The sequence below is a fragment of the Peromyscus californicus genome, unplaced genomic scaffold (genome assembly GCF_007827085.1).
Source record: "Peromyscus californicus insignis strain IS unplaced genomic scaffold, ASM782708v3 Scaffold_17__1_contigs__length_78620276, whole genome shotgun sequence".
Classification (NCBI taxonomy): Eukaryota; Metazoa; Chordata; class Mammalia; order Rodentia; family Cricetidae; genus Peromyscus; species Peromyscus californicus.
Genome location: NW_026294469.1, coordinates 27,027,233 through 27,048,204, shown reverse-complemented (window position 1 = coordinate 27,048,204; position 20,972 = coordinate 27,027,233). Strand labels below are relative to the sequence as shown.

General features: G+C 42.0%; 2 protein-coding genes across 2 annotated transcripts; both read right to left on the bottom strand.

Annotated features, from left to right (window-relative positions):
• Nucleotides 1–45: 45 nt before the first annotated feature.
• Nucleotides 46–4,201, bottom strand: LOC128112724 (protocadherin-3-like). Its single transcript, XM_052741979.1, has one exon. It carries the CDS (start codon nucleotides 3,021–3,023, stop codon nucleotides 633–635), a length of 2,391 nt encoding a protein of 796 aa, XP_052597939.1. The 5' UTR covers nucleotides 3,024–4,201; the 3' UTR covers nucleotides 46–632.
• Nucleotides 4,202–7,729: 3,528 nt separating this feature from the next.
• Nucleotides 7,730–19,839, bottom strand: LOC128112734 (protocadherin beta-6-like). Its single transcript, XM_052741993.1, has 2 exons — nucleotides 18,987–19,839; nucleotides 7,730–10,481 (listed from the first exon to the last, which is right to left on the bottom strand). The coding sequence occupies exons 1-2, from the start codon at nucleotides 19,837–19,839 to the stop codon at nucleotides 8,938–8,940; spliced, it is 2,397 nt and encodes a 798-aa protein (XP_052597953.1). The 3' UTR covers nucleotides 7,730–8,937.
• Nucleotides 19,840–20,972: the final 1,133 nt, after the last annotated feature.

Genomic DNA, 20,972 nt, shown 5'->3' with positions numbered 1-20,972 from the left:
CAACTGTCCATGGAAGACTGTTCCATTGTACCATGTTTTCTTAGACAAGGTTTGCAACATCATTTATTTCATCAACAATGACCCAAATAAAGAGAATACTGTAAAACACTTTGAATTTTCAACTTAGCATCAAATAGACAGTAAAGAAGATTGCTAGAATACTCGGAAAATGCAACTAGTATTTGATCTTTATCAAGGCAAACTTCACCACAGCTAAGCCTGTTGGTGCATGCTCATAATCCCAACATTTCGTGCAACAGAAGCAGATAGATCCCCACAAATTTTCGGTCAATCTGTACTCAGCCATTCCAGATCAGCTAAGGCTACAAAGACCCTACCTCAAATAACCAAACAAAATAAGGCACCACTAACAATGAAAGAAGTTCCAATTTGTTACAGCAAAACCAGTTCTAAGAACCAGCAAAAATATATAGAAAAAAAACTCAGCATGCATTGTTAGAACATGGAAATATAAATAAACAAAAAGTAGATTAAAACTTTCTATAATGAAATTTGAATAAACAAATCCAAAACAAGGGATAAACTAAACATATAGCTCAAGATGATTCACTGCACTCTACATCAGGGTTACTTAACGATAAATGAGGTGAAACCACTACAAAATAGCCGCTCTAATAGAATCCAAAGCTATTGCCCACTACAGCATTTTCATTTTCTTCAGCAGCAGCCTGAGTCTCAACGTTGGGAAACAAAGGTTTAACAAATTTGAACTCATTTGTTCCAGTACCTCCTGTCAGACACACCTCATACTGGTAGCTCTGGGACAAGGTCCCAGTGCCACTGACGTCTATCAGGTGTCCAGGAAAGTGTCCTTCAGGCAAAGAGAAGTTACCCAGAGAGGCCGCCCTGGCCCTCCTGCACAGCCTCACCCCCACAAACAGCAGCACAGACAAGAGGAAGATGGAAGACACAGAAGCCAAGGCAATGACCAGGTACAGAGTGAGCAAGTCGTCATTGTCGTGTGCAGGTTCACGCGCCACCTCTGGCAGAGGCAGGTAGGGCTGAGAGAAGCCATCCACCAGCAGCACATGCAGAGTGACACTGGCAGACCTTGGAGGATCTCCATTGTCCTTGACCAGCAGCAGCAGCCTGTGCTTGGGAGCATCGCGCTCACTCAGCAGCCTGGAGGTGCGCACCTCGCCATTGTGAGCCCACACACTGAACAGCCCGGGCTCTGTGGCCTTGAGCAGCTGGAAGGACAGCCAGGCATTCTGTCCAGAGTCGCGGTCCACTGCCACCACCTTGGTGATCAGGTATCCTGGCTCTGCCGCCCTGGGCAGCAGCTCTGTGCAGGGTGCAGAGGCGTTCTGCAGCGGGTAGAGCACGAAGGGCGCATTGTCGTTGGCGTCCAGCACCAGCACTCGCACCAGCGCCTGGCTGCTGAGCGCAGGAGAGCCTTGGTCTGTGGCGCCCACGTGGAACTCGAAGGTCTGCAGGGCCTCATAGTCCAGCGCCCTGAGTGCGAACAGCTGCCCGTTGTCGGCATTGATGGAGATGAACGACTCGAGGGCCAGCTGCGGGTTGTGGGTGGGCAGCAGAGAGTAGGTGATGTGGGCATTGGAGCCTGAGTCTGAGTTTGTGGCACTGATGGTGCCTATGTGCAGGGCGGGGCTGTTGTTCTCCTGGACAAACAGGGTGTAGGAGGTTTGTGTGAAGGCGGGGGCATTGTCGTTGATATCGGACACCTGCATTGTTATGGTGTGCTGGGTTGTGAGCCTGGGTGTGCCCAGGTCAGTGACTGTGATGGTGATGTTGTACTCAGCTCTGCTCTCTCTGTCTAGTGGCCCCTCTGTCATTAAAGTGTAATAGTTCTTGAAAGTGGGTTTTAAGAGAAACGGGAGATGGTTCGGAATAGAACATACCATCCTTCCATTGTCCCCAGAATCTGAATCAGAAACACTGAAAACAGCAACTACAGTCTCTGGGGAGTTTTCTGGGATAGGAATTGTGAGCTTTCTGATACTCAGCTCTGGGGCGTTGTCATTCACATCCAACACCTGTACAGACACAGTGCATTTCCCCGAAAGGCCTCCTCCATCCGTGGCTGCGATTTCTATGCTATAATGACTATTAACCTCGAAATCCAACTCATCACTCAGACGAATGTCTCCTGTGACCTCATCTATTACAAATGGTTGAGAAACTCCACCGCCTTGAAACAGAGAGTAGGCTACATTCCCATTCATCCCAGCATCTAAATCCCTGGCAGAGACCGTGACAATTAAGGCATTGAGAGGGCTGTTCTCAGGGATCTGCACCTCATAGAGTGACTGTACAAACTGAGGGGCGTTATCATTGATGTCCACGACTTCAATGCGAACTGTGGTGGCCCCAGACTTGGGTGGAGACCCACCATCCACAGCGGTGAGGGTTAAAGTGAGCTCAGGCTGCTCCTCCCTGTCCAGGGCTCTGTCCAGCACCAGCTCTGGGTATTTCCTGCCATCAGCACGACTCTGAGTAACCACATGGAAATGGAGGTTGGGGCTGACTGTGTAGTTCTGAACAGCATTGTTCCCTATGTCAGAGTCCTGAGCTGCCTTCAGAGGAAACACAGTCCCTGGCTGGGCAATTTCTTGAATTTTTAGGAGCATTTCCCTGTGAGGGAACTCTGGAGCATGGTCGTTTACGTCTGTGATCTGCAGGTCAGTTTGGAAGAACTGCACGGGGTTTTCCAGAATGAGCTGGAAGTGCAGCACACAAGGATCTGTCACCCCACACAGCTCCTCGCGGTCTAGTTTTTCCTTTAAGAACAAATTGCTGGTCTCTGTATCCAGCTGCAAGAGCTCTTTGTTTCCTTTGGAATGGATTTGTGCCCCTCTGGTGGCCAGTTCCCCGACCCTGAGCCCCAGATCTTTTGCCAGGTTAGCCACCAAGTAGCCACTCTCCGTTTCTTCTGGCATGGAATATCTGATCGCCTCAGAATCAGCCTCCCACAAAAGCAGCAATATAGTAAGAAAAACGACTTGCCTTTTCTCTGGCGTTTTTGCTACAGCTGTCTCCATTGTTCAGGACCAGTTCAGAGGGCGCTGCTTCTTCTAGTCCATAATAATCCACTCAGGGGCCATGAAAATATTGAACTAAATCCGATTAGAGAGGCTCCTTCTTCCCAAATTCTCCCAGAAACCTTTCTTATTACCTTCTCCTTCTGTTAGCAGCCAAAGTTCTGGTTCTCAGCTTGATGAGATGGCGTCCTGGGCGTCTGCAGAGCCCATTCTTCACACTCTTATCCTGCAGCGCCACCAAGCGTCCTTATTTGTTCTTGCATTTCATTTTACCATTTCCTTCCAAATTTTAAATTTAATATATTTCAGTATCCTTTTAATTTATACACGCAGTTCTTCGCAATTGGAAGTTCTAAATATTATTTGCTGAAATAAGTTTGGGTTGTAGTTATAAATTTTAGAACAACCGAAGATGGCATTAATGTTTTGTCATAAGAGTACTAAGTGGATGAATTGGCTTTCTTGTGTAGGCTTATAATTTGATTTTTTCCAAGTAACTAAAGATAATGGACATATGAAATCAATTTTACACTTTTTATATATGCTTTGAAATATAACATATATCCTTAATGGGGGAAAAGTCAGAATTCTACAATCCATTGAATTTTCATAATGTTACTTAGCTCAGCTTAGATAAAAATAAAATAGGTCAAATTCCAAGAAACCAAGCCTACTATGGTTTGGTTACTTTGCTTCTCCAAAACATCAACATTTTGCATGTGTATCTGTACTAAGACCATGAAGCATGAGAGTTCCAGTTGCTTCATATCCCTGCTGGCATTTGTGTTGTCTTCTTGATTTTTAGAACTTTAGTGATTGTGTGGTAACTTCATATATAAATTTAATTAGCATTTGTCTGTCATTTATGAAGTGATGCACACTTTCACATTGACTGGCCATCAGTGTAGAGTCTTCTGAGGAGCTTGTTCATGTCTTGTATGGATTTTTCCGATATGAGGCTTCTATTTGTTTGCTGGTTGGTCTGAAGAAGTATCTTGTATATTTTGGATATAACCTCTTTTTTAGATATATTATGCTCAAATATTTCTTCGTCTATGCCTTGATTATTTTGATACTGTGGTTTGATCAATAACATCTAAATCGTGCTTAGTTTGATCTGGTAATACTTTTCAATTTTGTTTAGTACTTTTATCCATAATTCAAGGTCATAAATATATATGTATATTTTGAAATTTTACTTTTCATATATAAGGTTATTAACTTAAAATATGTTTTGAATAAAGTAAATTGGAGTTCTTGGTTGCAAATACCTTTGCACTATGTTACAAAGGTGAGACCCCCTTCTGAGGGGCTGTGACTGTCCTGAATCAGGGTTATTATAGGTCTGCCTTAGTGTTCCAGTTTTCTGAGTGTCATGTGTCATGTAATTCTATGTTATCTTCATTACTCCAGATTTATGACAGATTTTGCTGAGATGAAAGTCTCCTTTTTAAAAAAGAAGTCTATTTTTGATGAATAGTTTTACAATCACATAAAACTGACTTGGAAATGCAGATATTTTTCTCTCCACAACATGTGCAACATTCCTTATAATAGTTATCTGTAGATGGAAGTTTCTGTCCCATCAACAACTCCCAACTCCCTGGCAGCCACTTCCCAAATTACCACACAGAGGCTTATATTAATTTTCAGTGCTCAGCTGATAGCTCAGGCTTGTTACTAGCTAACTCTTACACTTAAATTAACCCGTATTTCTATTTGTGCTTTGCCACATGGTTCATGGCTAATTGCCTCATTTTTGCACATCCTGCTTGTTCAGTGGCTGGCTGGAGTCATTCCTGACTCTGGCCTCCTTTTCCCCATCATTCTCAGTTTGGCTTTCCAGCCTAACTTCCTGCCCAGCTACTGGCCTGTCAGCTTTTTGTTAACCAATGAGAATAATACATCTTCATAGTATAGAAAAAGATTGTTCCACAACATTTCCCCTTTTTTGTCTAATTAAAAAGGAAGTTTTTAACTTTAATAAAGTAAGATTATATGCAACAAAAACAGCTATCAGGAAAAATTACAGTAACAATATCCTATCCATTTGCATTTAGAAAATTAGAAAAAATACTTACTTGTCTATCTTTTTGAGTCTAAAGTTTTGTATCTAATTTACTTTCTATTATGACCAAGGAAAACTATAATTATAACTGTTTAGTTTTCAACTCCATCAAAAACTCCAGAAGTGTGCAATGTTACCTAATGTCAGGGACATCAGGCTGCCTGGACAGTCACCCTAAGCTCCTTTGTAATGTTGGAGCATCAAACTATGGCCTACAGGCCTAGCATATCTGACAGACTTTCCTGTGAAGAAGGGAATTTTGAAGGACTGTCCTATCCTGTCTTGTCAAAGTTCAGCAGTTCTTCTTGTCCCATGTGGACAGCATATGGTCATGAGTTGAGGCAAGTTTCTTTCCCTGAAGGCTAAACTTGTACCACAAAGAAAGCAAAATCCATATAGAGTGTTTTGATGCCCACCATCCTCTTTAGAAGTAGATTGTTGCTGCCAGGAGCAGACTTGTCTCATGACAAGAAAAGTATAAGTTACTAAAAAATTTTAAATATCATATTCTGCAGGTCTTTGAAGTGTTTGAAGATTGAATATCTATCCAAAATATAACTCTGTATGACCTTGAAAACATACTATAAGTTTCCTATTTTATAGATGACTATTAATCTGTATTTCTTAATTATATATAACATTTTAAAATGAGCTGCACAAACACAATACCTTAAACAAGAGTAGAAATATACATAGAGTATAACAAAATTAATTTTAAATTTGTATCAATTAAATAAAAATCTATACTAATGTAAAATATTTTGAGATTAACAGTTTTTTTGGATTAAAGTAAATTCAATAACCTACCATTTTGTCTTAGCATTTTTATATTTCTGCCTTTTCTTTTCAGAAAGAAATCCTTGGATCTAATTTCCCTTGTTCAGCTTTTTTCCTAATCATAAAAAATAACAACTTGTAACTAAACCCCCTAAACAATGACAAACATTTATAACCAATATTTTGGGAATGTGGGCATAGTTCTCTAGACTACTTCCTGTTGACTGGGGCACTTGTAATCTTTGAGGGATCCTGAGAAAATTTAGGATAATGGTCATGTCTTGGCTGGAGTAGTTGGTGAGGCTGGATCATCTCAGCCAGTACCCTTGAAGCTGTTCTGGAAAGAGAACTCAGAGGAAACTGCAACAGGTACCCCTGCCAAACTGGTGCATTTCTGACAACTGATGATCCTGCATGTGTACCACTGAGTACACAGTTTAAATCAAGGTTCCTCTTGGTACTATACAGTCTGTAGGCATGGATAAATCTAATCATACATGCACATATTTTTAGAATATCATAGTTTTACAGACTCTTCCCACCCCAACCCCATTCTCGAAATCTGTCTCTTTATCTATCCTGTCTTATTAGTATTTTTGGAAATTACTGACAGTTTTTCTTCCTCCACAGTCAGAATTTTACAGTATTGAGGTTTTTTCAGCTTATAGTCTATGACCTACTAATGTGCACTTAAGTTTCTTAATGGTTTTCTGTAGGTTGATAACTCGTTTCTTTTTGTTGTTGAATAATAATTCCCTATGTGAGTCCCCATAGAGACAGAGGGCTGTAGAATTCCCTGGAACTAGACTTACAGGTGGTTTGTTGGGACCCAAACCTGGAATCTTTGGAAAAACAGCAAGTGGTTTTAACCATTGAGTCACCTCTCAAGCCTCTATTTTCTACTGTTTAAAAAATAGGGAGGGTGGGGGGAAAAAATGGAGCTTTTTTTGTAGGTGCACGTCACAAAACTGGAAACGATAATATTATCATGATTGTGCACAGATTTTATACAATTGCCAGCCATCAGTAAGTGCACATCACAAAACTTGATAATATAAAGAAAACCAAGAGGAGAAACAAAACATGGAAATAAAGAATTACAAAATTAGTGAATGGAAGGAATGCATGTTTATATGAAATACCTAAAATAAATACAGGAAAAAAATTAAGAGATGGCTCAGCGGTTAAGAGCAAGTGGATCTGAGTTCAGTTTCAGCACCCACCCCTTGTCAGGGGGATCACCACTGCCTTTACTCCAGCTCTCAGGGATTCAACACCAATATCTGGCACCCAATGTGGGGCATGAATTGACAACCCTGAGATTAAGAGTCTCATGCTCTACCGACTGAACTAGCTGGGCATTATTGGTTGTAGTATTAAGGAAACTCCACGTAGTTAAAAGGGAGGTTTATTTTGTGGGGTAACTTACAATTAAAGGATAGGTTACAAGGTCCGGGAAAGGTGTAGTACAGTCCAGAGGTGTTCTCTGGAAACTCTGCTCCATCTACCTCCAGCGTCCAGGATCCAGGAACCAAGAGCGCTGGCACATCTGGATCTCAGGTCTTTAGGGCTCTTATCTTGGCCACACCTTGTAGGCGTGACAGTTACCAAAGCCTCAGTGGGGGTAGTACTTCCAGGTCAAAGCTGGAACAGCTACCCACTACAGAGAGCAATGAACCTTGTGCTCAGCCCACTTTCTCCTCTTCATACAGTTTGGAATCCCAGCCCAGGGAATGGTGCCACCCACAATGGTCTTCCCACCTCAACTATTCTAAGCATGATAATCCTCCTAGTGTGCCCAGAGGTCAGGTGATTCTAGATCTCAAGTGGACGGCTGAGATTAACACAAAACCACAGAAGCTCCATTTACACTTTTATTTCTAGAACAAAAGGATAAAATGAGACCATCAAAAGTCTTGATTATCAGAGGATTTCAGTCTTTACTTCAGTTATTCAGATTAGTTTTCAAACACTATTATGTACAATGATTTAATAAGATATGATTTGTATCTGTTTGCTTGCTGCTTTTTGGTGCCTAGAAGTGTACCTAGGCCCTGGCATGCATGCATGGTCTGCCATTGATTATACTCTCAGTCTGGAACACTGTTTAGTGATTGAAATGACAAATTATTAGTATATAAGGTTATCCCTTTAATATTTATAAATGAAATTGTTAAAATTAATATTTAAGGAACAATGTGCTAGATATGTGGTAGACAAATAATGCACACAATCTCTAACATATGTGGTTCACATAAGAAGAAAATGGCCACAATTCTACTGTCTAAATATTTTAATAAGTGAATGTTTATAATTTGGAAGACAAGTATGCCAATTGTTAATGGTTACTCAGGGTAACTGTAAGAACCTTCAGCTATTAATGAGGCTCACTATCAGAATATATGGTTAGCAGGTAAGAGGTCCTATAATTAATTTCTAATAGCAAAAAATTAAAGTGAGAAAGATGTAAACACATTGGCCATAAAAATTTGAAATTTTCTACTAAAACCAGGTAAAGTAGCCAACATTTAAGAGACAGAGATAGATGCATGTCTATCAGCTTGAGGCCAGCCTGGTCTACAAAGTGAGTTCTAGGACACCCAGATCTACATAGCACAAGACCCTGTCTCAGAAAAGAAGAAGAAGAAGAAGAAGAAGAAGAAGAAGAAGAAGAAGAAGAAGAAGAAGAAGAAGAAGGAGAAGAAGAAGGAGAAGAAGAAGAAGAAGAAGAAGAAGAAGAAGAAGAAGAAGAAGAACGTGCCCCCCCCCCAAAAAAAACCAAACAGGCAAAAAAAACCCCACAACATGTAAAGTAAAATACATTTTGTTGTGTAATATTGAGCTAAAGTAAAACATAAGGTGAAATAGAGAAATTGTGTTCGTAATATACATTATTCACTACATCTGAAACTGCTAAAGTAGATACCAAGAAAGAAAAAAATTAGAAATGGAGGACATACAAATGCTTCACTTACAATGTCAATACTTGTATAAAATGATTCACTTTCTTAAGAGAACTATTCTGCTACAGATTTGTCAAAAATAAATTCACTGAACCAGATACAACAATTAACTAAATACAAAGCTGTCCCTGCAGTGAGGACTTTCCTTAACTTCTCTCCCAGGATCCTGAAGCAACAGGTTGGGGATCACAGGTTTGAGGGAACTGAACTCACCAGTCCCAGAGTCTCCCCTCAGACACACCTCATACTGGTAGCTCTGGGACAGGGTCCCAGTGCTGCTGACATCCACCAGGTGACCAGGAAAGTGTCCCTCAGGCACAGAGAAGCCACCCAGAGAGGCCGCCCTGGCCCTCCTGCACAGCCTCACCCCCACAAACAGCAGCACAGACAAGAGGAAGAGGGAAGACACAGAAGCCAAGGCAATGACCAGGTACAGTGTGAGCAAGTCCTCATTGTCCTGCGCGGAGTCGCGCGCAACCTCTGGCAGAGGCAGGTAGGGCTGAGAGAAGCCATCCACCAGCAGCACATGCAGAGTGACACTGGCAGACCTTGGAGGATCTCCATTGTCCTTGACCAGCAGCAGCAGCCTGTGCTTGGGAGCATCGCGTTCACTCAGCAGCCTGGAGGTGCGCACCTCGCCATTGTGAGCCCACACGCTGAACAGCCCGGGCTCTGTGGCCTTGAGCAGCTGGAAGGACAGCCAGGCGTTCTGTCCAGAGTCGCGGTCCACTGCCACCACCTTGGTGACCAGGTATCCTGGCTCTGCCGCCCTGGGCAGCAGCTCTGTGCAGGGTGCAGAGGCGTTCTGCAGCGGGTAGAGCACGAAGGGCGCATTGTCGTTGGCGTCCAGCACCAGCACACGCACCAGCGCCTGGCTGCTGAGCGCAGGAGAGCCTTGGTCTGTGGCGCCCACGTGGAACTCGAAGGTCTGCAGGGCCTCGTAGTCCAGCGCCCTGAGCGCGAACAGCTGCCCATTGTCGGCATTGATGGAGATGAGCGAGTCGAGGGCCAGCTGCGGGTCGTGGGTGGGCAGCAGAGAGTAGGTGATGTGAGCATTGGAGCCTGAGTCTGAGTCTGTGGCCCTGATGGTGCCTATGTGCAGAGCAGGGCTGTTGTTCTCCTGGACAAACAGGGTGTAGGAGGTTTGTGTGAAGGTGGGGGCGTTGTCGTTGACGTCAGACACCTGCACTGTTATGGTGTGCTGGGTTGTGAGCCTGGGTGTGCCCATGTCAGTGACTGTGATGGTGATGTTGTACTCAGCTCTGCTTTCTCTGTCCAGTGGCCCCTCTGCCACTAAAGTGTAATAGTTCTCGAATGTGGGCTTTAAAAGGAATGGAAGATCATTCTGAACAGAACACACCATCCTTCCGTTGTCCCCGGAATCTGCATCAGAAACACTGAAAACAGCAACTACAGTCTCTGGGGAGTTTTCTGGGATAGGAATTGTAAGCTTTCTGATACTCAGTTCTGGGGCGTTGTCATTCACATCCAACACCTGTACAGACACAGTGCATTTCCCCGAAAGGCCTCCTCCATCCGTGGCTGCGATTTCTATGCTATAACGACTATTAACCTCGAAATCCAACTCATCACTCAGACGAATTTCTCCTGTGACCTCATCGATTGCAAATGGTTGAGAAACTCCACCGCCTTGAAAGAGAGAGTAGACTACATTCCCATTCATCCCAGCATCTAAATCCCTGGCAGAGACCGTGACAAGTAAGGCATCAAGGGGGCTGTTCTCAGGGATCTGCACCTCATAGAGCGACTGTACAAACTGGGGGGCGTTATCATTGATGTCCACGACTTTAATGCGAACTGTGGTGGTCCCAGACTTGGGTGGAGACTCACCATCCACAGCAGTGAGGGTTAAAGTGAGCTCAGGCTCCTCCTCCCTGTCCAGGGCTCTGTCCAGCACCAGCTCTGGGTATTTCCTGCCATCAGTGAGACTCTGAGTAACCACGTGGAAGTGGAGGTTGGGGTTGACTGTGTAGTTCTGAACAGCATTGTTCCCTATGTCAGAGTCCTGAGCTGCCTTCAGAGGAAACACAGTCCCTGGCTGGACGTTCTCTGGGATTTTTAAAAGCATTTCCCTGTGAGGGAACTCCGGAGCATGATCATTTATGTCTGTGATCTGCAGGTCAGTTTGGAAGAACTGCACAGGGTTTTCCAGAATGAGCTGGAAGTGCAGCACACAGGGGTCTGTCACCCCACACAGCACCTCTCGATCTAATTTTTCCTTTAAGAACAAATTCCCAGTCTCAGCATCTAGCTGCAAGAGCTCTTTGTTTCCTTTGGAATGGATTTGAGCCCCTCTAATGGCCAGTTCCCCCACCCTGAACCCCAGATCTTTTGCCAGGTTAGCCACCAAGTAGCCACTCTCCGTTTCTTCTGACATGGAATATCTAATCGCCTCAGAATCAGCCTCCCACAAAAGCAGCAATATAGTAAGAAAAACGACTTGCCTTTGCTGTGGCGTTTTTGCTAGAACTGTCTCCATTGTTCAGATTCAGTCCAGAGGGCGCTGCTTCTTCAAGTCGGTTATAATCCACTCAGGGTTCGTGAAAATATTGAACTAAATCCGATTAGAGCGACACCTTCTTCCCAGTTTCTCCCAGAAACATTTCTTATTACCTTCTCCTTCAAATAGCAGCCAAAGTTCTGGTTCTCAGCTTGATGAGATGGCGTCCTGGGCAGCTGCAGAGCCCATTCTTCACACTCTTATCCTGCAGCGCCACCAAGCGTCCTTACTTGTTCTTGCATTTCATTTTGCCATTTCCTTCCAAATTTTAACCTTGATGTGTTTCAGTATCCTTTTAATTTACACAGGAAGCCTGAATTGTAAGTCCACTTCTTAGCAATTGGAAGTTCTAAGGGTGATTTCGCTGAATTAAGTTTTCGTTGTAAGTATAAATTTTAGAATAATCGAAGACGGAATTAATGTTTTGTTATAAGAATACCAAGTGAATGAATCAGCTTTTTGGTGTAGGTGTATAATTTGATTTTGTTCAAGAAACTAAAGATAATGAACATATACAGAAATTAGTTGTATACTTTTTATATCCACCTTGAATATAACATACATCCAGAAGGGGGAAAAAACGTAATTGCATAACCTATTGACTTTTTAATAATGTTATTTAGCTCAGCTTAGAGAAAAACAAAATAGGCCAAGTTCAAGAGAACCTGGCCTGCTATGGTTCGGTTACTTTGCTTCTCCAAAAGATAAACATTTTGCATGTGTAATTGTACTAAGACCATGAAGCATGAGAGTTCCAGTTGCTTCATATCCCTGTTAGAATTTGTGTTGTCTTCTTGATTTTTAGAACTTTAGTGTGTGGTGACCTCATATGTAAATTTAATTAGCATTTGTCTGTCATTTGTAAAGTGACACACAATTTCACGTTGACTGGCTATCAGGATAGAGTCTTCTGAGGAGCTTGTTCATGTCTTTTATGTATTTTTCTGATGAGGCTTCTATTTGTTTGCTGGTTGGTCTGAGGAAGTATTTTGTATATAATGTATAATCTCTTTTTCAGATGTATATGCACAAATAGTTCTCAGTCTATGCCTTGAATTTTGCTGATATTGTGGTTTGATCAATAAAACATCTTAATTGTGTTTATTTTGATCCAGTAATAGTTTTCCATTTTGTTTAGTACATTTAATCTTCCATAATTCAAAGTCATAAAGATATGTGTGTATTTTTAAAGTTTATCATTCACGTATAAACTTTTAACATAAAACATATTTTGAATGAATAAAGTTGGAGTTCTTGATTTCCAAACACCATTACAGCATGCTACACAGGCGAGGCACCCTCTTCTCAGGGCCTTTGATGTCCTGCCTCAGGGTGGTTCCAGGTCTGCCCCAGTGATCCAATTTTCTCTCTTACGGCCATATAATCTTCTGTTGTCTTCATTACTCCATTACTTCACTTCATTTTATTGAAATGAAAACCCCCTTTTAAAAAGCAGTGTATTTTTAATGAGTAGTTTTAAAATCACATACAATGTCTTGGAAATGCAGAGACTTCCTCTCCACACCATGTGTGACCATCCTCACTGTAGGTACCCCTGCAAACTGGTATGTTTCTGACAACTGATGATCGTACATGTGTACCACTGAGTCCATAGTTTAAATCAGGTTCACTCCTGGTATATAAGTCTGTAGACATGGATAAATCTAATCATGCATGCACATATTTTTAGAGTATCATATCATGGTTTCACTGTCTCTTCTCACCCCCATTGCATCCTCTAAATCTATCTGTTTCTCTATCCTGTCTTATTAGAATCTTTGGAAATCACTGACACTTTTTCTTCATCCACAGTCAGAATTTTACAGTATTGGGTTTTTTTCAACTTAGCGTCTATGACTTAGTAATGTGCACTTAAATTTGTTAATGGTTTTCCATAGGTTGATAGCTCATTTCTTTTTGTTGTTGAATAACAATCCCCTGTGTGGGTCCCCACAGAGACAGAGGCTGTAAAATCCACTGGAACTAGACTTACAGATGGTTTTGTTGGGACCCAAACCTGGAATCTCTGGATAAACAGCAAGTGGTCTTAACCACTGAGACATCTGTCAAGCCACCATTTTCTACTATTTAAAAAAAGATTTGTTTTTTAAATTTATTTTGTATCTTGTGCATGTGAATAAATGTCATAACAGTGGGAATGTCCTTGAAGATGGTGTTGGATCCCTGAGAGCTGGAGTAAAGGCAGTTGTGATCCCCCTGACAAGGGGTGGGTGCTGAAATCTGAATTCAACCCACGTGCTCTTAACTGCTGAGCCATCTCTTCAAGACTTCAATTTTTCTGTATTTATTTTAGGTATTTTGTATTGACAGGCATTACATCTGCTAATTCTGTATTCCCTTATTTCTATGAAGCTTTACCATTTATATAGTTTTACAACACATGTATTTTTTGTTATAGAATTGACTTTGAGTCTTAAATATCAATTGTCTTTCTATTTATTTGCTCAATTGTTGCTTGTTTCAAAAGTATTAACCACTTTATTTTAATGACATAGTTATTTTATTCTAACACATACATCTTCTAGGTCATTGTGTTTTGTTCTCCTCTGGTTTTCTTTATATTATCCAGTTTTGTCATATGCACCTACTTGCTGTGGGATGTTCTGTATGGCAAATGTGTTGCTGATTGGTTAATAAATAAAACACTGATTGGCCATTGGCAAGGCAGGAAGTATAGGTGGGACAAGGAGGAGAATAAAGCTGGGAAGTGGAAGGCTGAGTCAGAGAGACACTGCCAGCCACCACAATGAGAAACAGCATGTGAAGATGCTGGTAAGCCATGAGCCATGTGGCAAGGTATAGATATATAGAAATGGATTAATTTAAGCTGTAAGAACAGTTAGCAAGAAGCCTGCCATGGCCATACAGTTTGTAAGCAATATAAGTCTCTGTGTTTACTTGGTCGGGTCTGAGCGGCTGTGGGACTGGCAGGTGAGAGAGATTTGTCCTGACTGTGGGCCAGGCAGGAAAACTCTAGCTACACCTACTGACTGTTGGTACTTATGTAAAATCTGTCCATAATCATGATACTATTATCCTCTTCCAGGAAAGGCTCACCCTTTGCTTTTAGCCTGAGAGAGCACCGTCTTGTGCAATCACTCCAACCCAAACAGGTACTAAACTTGGTCAAGGTTCTCTGAAGTACTTACAAGCATGGATTTTGACAAATTTCTCATTACAAACATGAATTCTGTACATCGACTCTGCCAGGCCAGTCCCAATCTGTAATCTTTGTACTTTGTACAAAATCTCATTCTGCCTTCAGAGAGTTTTCAAATTACATTTTTAGTCTTCTTTCATGGGCTGCTGAGTTAACAAGTGTCCTGGGAAGGAAATGGATTTTCCATTCTGTCAGAGGCTACTTAATAATGGTGTCTATACCAAGAACCTGTTGATTATTCTTCAAGCAAACTGTTGTAGGACTCAGTTTCATATAAGTGGCTTCCAGGTGTATTGAAGAGATAATTTCTGACATTTAGTCAGTTTTTACAGTTGTTTTCTGGTGTCAGATAATCCATATTAGCTGGAGGGGAATTCTCCAAAATACATGCATAATCTTTAACTTCATGTTTTAAAATACATGATTTTTGTGACTTTTGATCATGAAGGAAGAGCGGAATATTTTTTATTCCTGATGTTGGGGAGATTGAACCAAGGGAATAGCATCTATTAGGCAAATGTCCTACTGTTGAGCTACAACAGCAGATCTTGGCTTTTTTTCTATTCAGGCAGGTATCCTGAGTACTGGACATCATTCCAAAAGAGGTACATTGGCACTTCACGGTCAGGTCATTAGAGTTGTCTGTCATACTTGAGTCTTACATGCTTGTTTGTATTTACTTTTTCTCAGTTTTCCTTCTTTCTCACTTTGATTTTAAAATTGAATAACCAAAAATTACAGTTGAAGGTAAGAGGATGGTCAGCAATTTTCTTTTTATATTTCATTACATCCTTAGGGGAGGAAACATTAATTCAGGGAAAGACGCAAATACTTAAACTCCATAAGAATGACACTTGAGATTTAAAAACAAACAAAAGGTAAACATTATCAATGTGTACATTATGTACATGCATTAAAAATTCATAAGGAAATCCATTGCTTTGAAAATGAATATATACCAACCAAAAAGTAAAACATATAAAGATACTATAAACCAAGGTCTTCAATTGTTCATATTCTGGCAGAAGTTAAGTGAAGTTTTCTTGCAGTTGTATACATATGAATTTAACCACTAGAAAGCACATAATAAGCTTACTTGACTCGTTGGATATTAGTTGATTAGAATTCAGTTAAATTTACAATAGTTCAAATCAACTAAGAACCAGTAATTTTAGTATTATGCGGTAATCAGCACAATTGAATAGCTAAATTTAACTGATTATATTTCAAGGTTACACCAAATAATAAAACAAGTGATAGTTAAATATCACAAAAGAATTGTTTAGCTTTCCATATCTACAAAACATTATAAAGTGAAAAAGATCAGAACTGATAACCAGAATCAAATAGAATATTGAAATTTGCAGAGTCTTTTGAAAGGTGAGGAGAAGCGTCAGGAAAACCAAAGGAAACATAGGTATCAATATAAACTAGAACAGGGCCACAGTGAACAGCATGCTTAGAATGCTCAAGTCTCTGGGTATGGTATCTGATACCATGTGACCATGCAGGCTGTCTTAGTTATTTTTTCTATTTCTAGGATAAAATAGGAAGGGTTTTGGCTCACAGTTCAAGATTACCCCAAGATAGGGAAGGTGAAAGACAGGAGTTTGAACAACTGGTCACACTGTATCTCCAGGCAGGAAGAAGAGAGCAACGAACACTTGTGCTCAGCCCACTTTCGCCTCTTCACATAGTCCGAGATCCCAGCCCAGGGAATGGTGCCACCCACAATGGTCTTCCCACCTCAATTATCCTAAGCATGATAATCCTCCATGGTCAGATGGTTCTAAATCTCATGTTCACAACTGAGATTAACACAAAACCACAAAAGCTCCATGAACACTTTTATTTCTAGAACAAAAGGATGAACAATAAGATAAAATGAAACCATCAAAAGTACTGATTATTGAATGATTTCAGTCTTTACTTCTGTTATTCAGATCAGTTTTCAAACAGTATTGTGTCCAATGATTTAATAAGATGTGGCTTGTGTCTGTTTGTTTGTTGCCTTTTGGTGCCTAGAAGTGTACCCAGGGTTTGGCATGCATGTACAGTCTACGACTGACTGTATCCTCAGTCTCAAACTCTTGTGTTTAGTGATAGAGATGACAAATTATTAGTATATAAGGTTTATCCCTTTAATATTTATACATGATTGTTTAAGTTAATATTTAAGGAACAATGTGCTATGTATGTAATAATGCAAATAATCTCTCGGATATGTGGTCCACATAAGAAGAAAAGAGGTCACAATTCTAGTGTCTTAATATTTTAATAAGTGGATGTTTATAATTTGGAAGACAAGCATGCTAATTGTTGCACTCATGGCTACTTCGGGGTAACAATGAGGAACTTCAGCTGCGGGCGAAGCTCACTGGTAGAATGTATGCTTAGCAGGTAAGAGGTCCTATATTTCATATCTAAGAACAGGAAAGTGAAAAGCATATAAACACCTTGGCCATAAAAACTTGAGATTTTGTGGTTAAAAACAGGCAAAGTAGCCAGCATTTGAGAGACATAGACCAATGGATGTTGATCAGTTTGAGGCCAGCCTGGTCTACATAGTGAGTACTAGGACAGCCACAGCATAGTGAGACCCTGTCTCAAATTTAAAAAAAGAACAAGCAACCAAACAAGCAAACAAAACAAAATAAAATAAAACAAACCAAAAATAAGTAAAGTGAAATTCATTTTATTGTGTAATACTTGAGCTAAAGTAAAACATAAGGTGAAATATAGAGTAATTGTGTTTGTAATATTCATTATACCTGAAACTACTAAAGTAGATACCAAGAAAAAAACATTGTAGAAATGGAGGACATGCATACTTAGGTGAAAATGATTCACTTTCTTCAGAGAACCACACTGCTAGAGATTTGTCAAAAATAAATTCACTGAACCAGATACAACAGTTAACTGAATACAAAGCTATCTCTGCAGTGGGGAGCTTCCTTAACTTCTCTCCCAGCATCCTGAAACAGGTTGGGGATCATGGGTTTGAGAAATTTGAACTCACCTGTACCAGAGTCTCCCCTCAGGCACACATCATACTGGTAGCTCTGGGACAGGGTCCCAGTGCCGCTGACGTCCACCAGGTGGCCAGGAAAGTGTCCCTCAGGCACAGAGAAGCCACCCAGAGAGGCCGCCCTGGCCCTCCTGCACAGCCTCACCCCCACAAACAGCAGCACAGACAAGAGGAAGAGGGAAGACACAGAAGCCAAGGCAATGACCAGATACAGTGTGATCAAGTCCTCATTGTCCTGCGCGGAGTCGCGCGCCAACTCTGGCAGAGGCAGGTAGGGCTGAGAGAAGCCATCCACCAGCAGCACATGCAGAATGACACTGGCAGACCTTGGAGGATCTCCATTGTCCTTGACCAGCAGCAGCAGCCTGTGCTTGGGAGCATCGCGCTCACTCAGCAGCCTGGAGGTGCGCACCTCGCCATTGTGAGCCCACACGCTGAACAGCCCGGGCTCTGTGGCCTTGAGCAGCTGGAAGGACAGCCAGGCATTCTGTCCAGAGTCGCGGTCCACTGCCACCACCTTGGTGACCAGGTATCCTGGCTCTGCCGCCCTGGGCAGCAGCTCTGTGCAGGGTGCAGAGGCGTTCTGCAGCGGGTAGAGCACGAAGGGCGCATTGTCGTTGGCGTCCAGCACCAGCACACGCACCAGCGCCTGGCTGCTGAGCGCAGGAGAGCCTTGGTCTGTGGCGCCCACGTGGAACTCGAAGGTCTGCAGGGCCTCGTAGTCCAGTGCCCTGAGCGCGAAGAGCTGTCCGTTTTCGGCATTGATGGAGATGAGCGAGGAGAGGGCCAACTGCGGGTCGTGGGTGGGCAGCAGAGAGTAGGTGATGTGGGCATTGGAGCCTGAGTCTGAGTCTGTGGCTCTGATGGTGCCTATGTGCAGGGCGGGGCTGTTGTTCTCCTGGACAAACAGGGTGTAGGAGGTTTGTGTGAAGGTGGGGGCGTTGTCATTGACGTCAGACACCTGAACTGTTATGGTGTGCTGTGTTGTGAGCCTGGGTGAGCCCTGGTCAGTGACTGTGATGGTGATGTTGTACTCAGCTCTGCTCTCTCTGTCCAGTGGCCCCTCTGTCACTAAAGTGTAATAGTTCGTGAAAGTGGGTTTTAAGAGAAACGGGAGATCATTCGGAATAGCACATACCATCCTTCCGTTGTCCCCAGAATCTGCATCAGAAACACTGAAAACAGCAACTACAGTCTCTGGGGAGTTTTCTGGGATAGGAATTGTGAGCTTTCTGATACTCAGCTCTGGGGCGTTGTCATTCACATCCAACACCTGTACAGACACAGTGCATTTCCCTGAAAAGCCACCACCATCTGTGGCTGCGATTTCTATGTTATAGTAGTTAGTTACTTCAAAATCCAACTCATCACTCAGATGAATATCTCCTGTGACCTCATCGATTGCAAATGGTTGAGAAACTCCACCGCCTTGAAACAGAGAGTAGGCTACATTCCCATTCATCCCAGCATCTAAATCCCTGGCAGAGACCGTGACAATTAAGGCATTGAGAGGGCTGTTCTCAGGGATCTGCACCTCATAGAGCGACTGTACAAACTGAGGGGCGTTATCATTGATGTCCACAACTTCAATGCGAACTGTGGTGGTCCCAGACCTGGGTGGAGACCCACCATCCATAGCAGTGAGGGTTAAAGTGAGCTCAGGCTCCTCCTCCCTGTCCAGGGCTCTGTCCAACACCAGCTCAGGGTATTTCCTGCCATCAGCGCGACTCTGAGTAACCACATGGAAATGGAGGTTGGGGCTGACTGTGTAGTTCTGAACAGCATTGTTCCCTATGTCAGAGTCCTGAGCTGCCTTCAGAGGAAACACAGCTCCTGGCTGGGCACTCTCAGGGATTTTTAGAAGCATTTCCCTGTGAGGGAACTCTGGAGAATGGTCATTTATGTCTGTGATCTGCAGGTCAGTTTGGAAGAACTGCACAGGGTTTTCCAGAATGAGCTGGAAGTGCAGCACACAGGGGTCTGTCACCCCACACAGCATCTCACGATCTGGTTTTTCCCTCAGAAGCAAATTCCCGGTCTCAGCATCCAGCTGCAAGAGCTCTTTGTTTCCTTTGGAATGGATTTGTGCCCCTCTGGTGGCCAGTTCCCCCACTCTGAACCCCAGATCTTTTGCCAGGTTAGCCACCAAGTAGCCACTCTCCGTTTCTTCTGGCATGGAATATCTAATCGCCTCAGAGGCAGCCTCCCACAAAAGCAGCAATATAGTAAGAAAAACGACTTGCCTTTTCTCTGATGTTTTTGCTAGTGCTGTCTCCATTGTTCAGATGCAGTCCAGAGGGCGCTGCTTCTTCAAGGCGATTACAATCCACTCAGGGTTCGTGAAAATATTGAACTAAATCTGATTAGAGAGACACCTTCTTCCCAATTTCTCCCAGAAACCTTTCTTATTACCTTCTCCTTCAGACAGCAGCCAAAGTTCTGGTTCTCAGCTTGATGAGATGGCGTCCTGGGCGTCTGCAGAGCCCATTCTTCACACTCTTATCCTGCAGCGCCACCAAGCGTCCTTAATCTTGCATTTCATTTTACCATTTCCTTCCAAATTTTAAATTTAATATATTTCAGTATCCTTTTAATTTACACACCCAGTTCTTACAATTGGAAGTTCTAAATATTATTTTGCTTAAATAAGTTTTGGTTGTAGGTATAAATTTTAGAACAATTGAAGATGGCATTAATGGTTTGTCATAAGAGTACTGAGTTGATGAATTGACTTTCTTTGTAGGCTTATAATTTGATTTTGTTAAAGAAATCAAAGATAATGGACATAGAAAAATTATTTTTACACTGTTATATATACCTTGAAACATAATATATATCAAGGGGGAAAAGTTACAATTGTTTCATCAATTCAATTTTTATAATGTTATTTAGCTCGGCTTAGATAAAAATGAAATAGACCATATTCAAGAGAACCTCACATGCCCTGGACCTGCTATGGTTTGGTTACTTTGCTTCTCCAAAAAAGAAACATTTTGCATGTGTAGCTGTACTAATACCATGGAGTTCCAGTTGCTTCCTATCCCTGCTGGCATTTGTGTTGTTCTTGATTTTTAGAACTTTAGTGAGTGTGTGGTGACTTCATATGTAAATTTAATTAGCATTTGTCTTCCATTCATGAAGTGATGCACACTTTCACGTTGACTGATCATCAGTATAGAGTCGTTGGAGGAGCTTGTTCATGTCTTTTATGTATTTTTCCGATATGAGGCTTCTATTTGTTTGGTGGTTGCTTGATGAAGTATTTTGTATATAATGTATAATCTCTTTCTCAGATATCTATGCTCAAATATTTCCCAGTCTAGATCTTGCATTTTGTTGATATTGTGGTTTGATCAATAAAACATCTTAGTTGTGTTTTGTTTGGTCTGGTAATACTTCTCAATTTTGTTT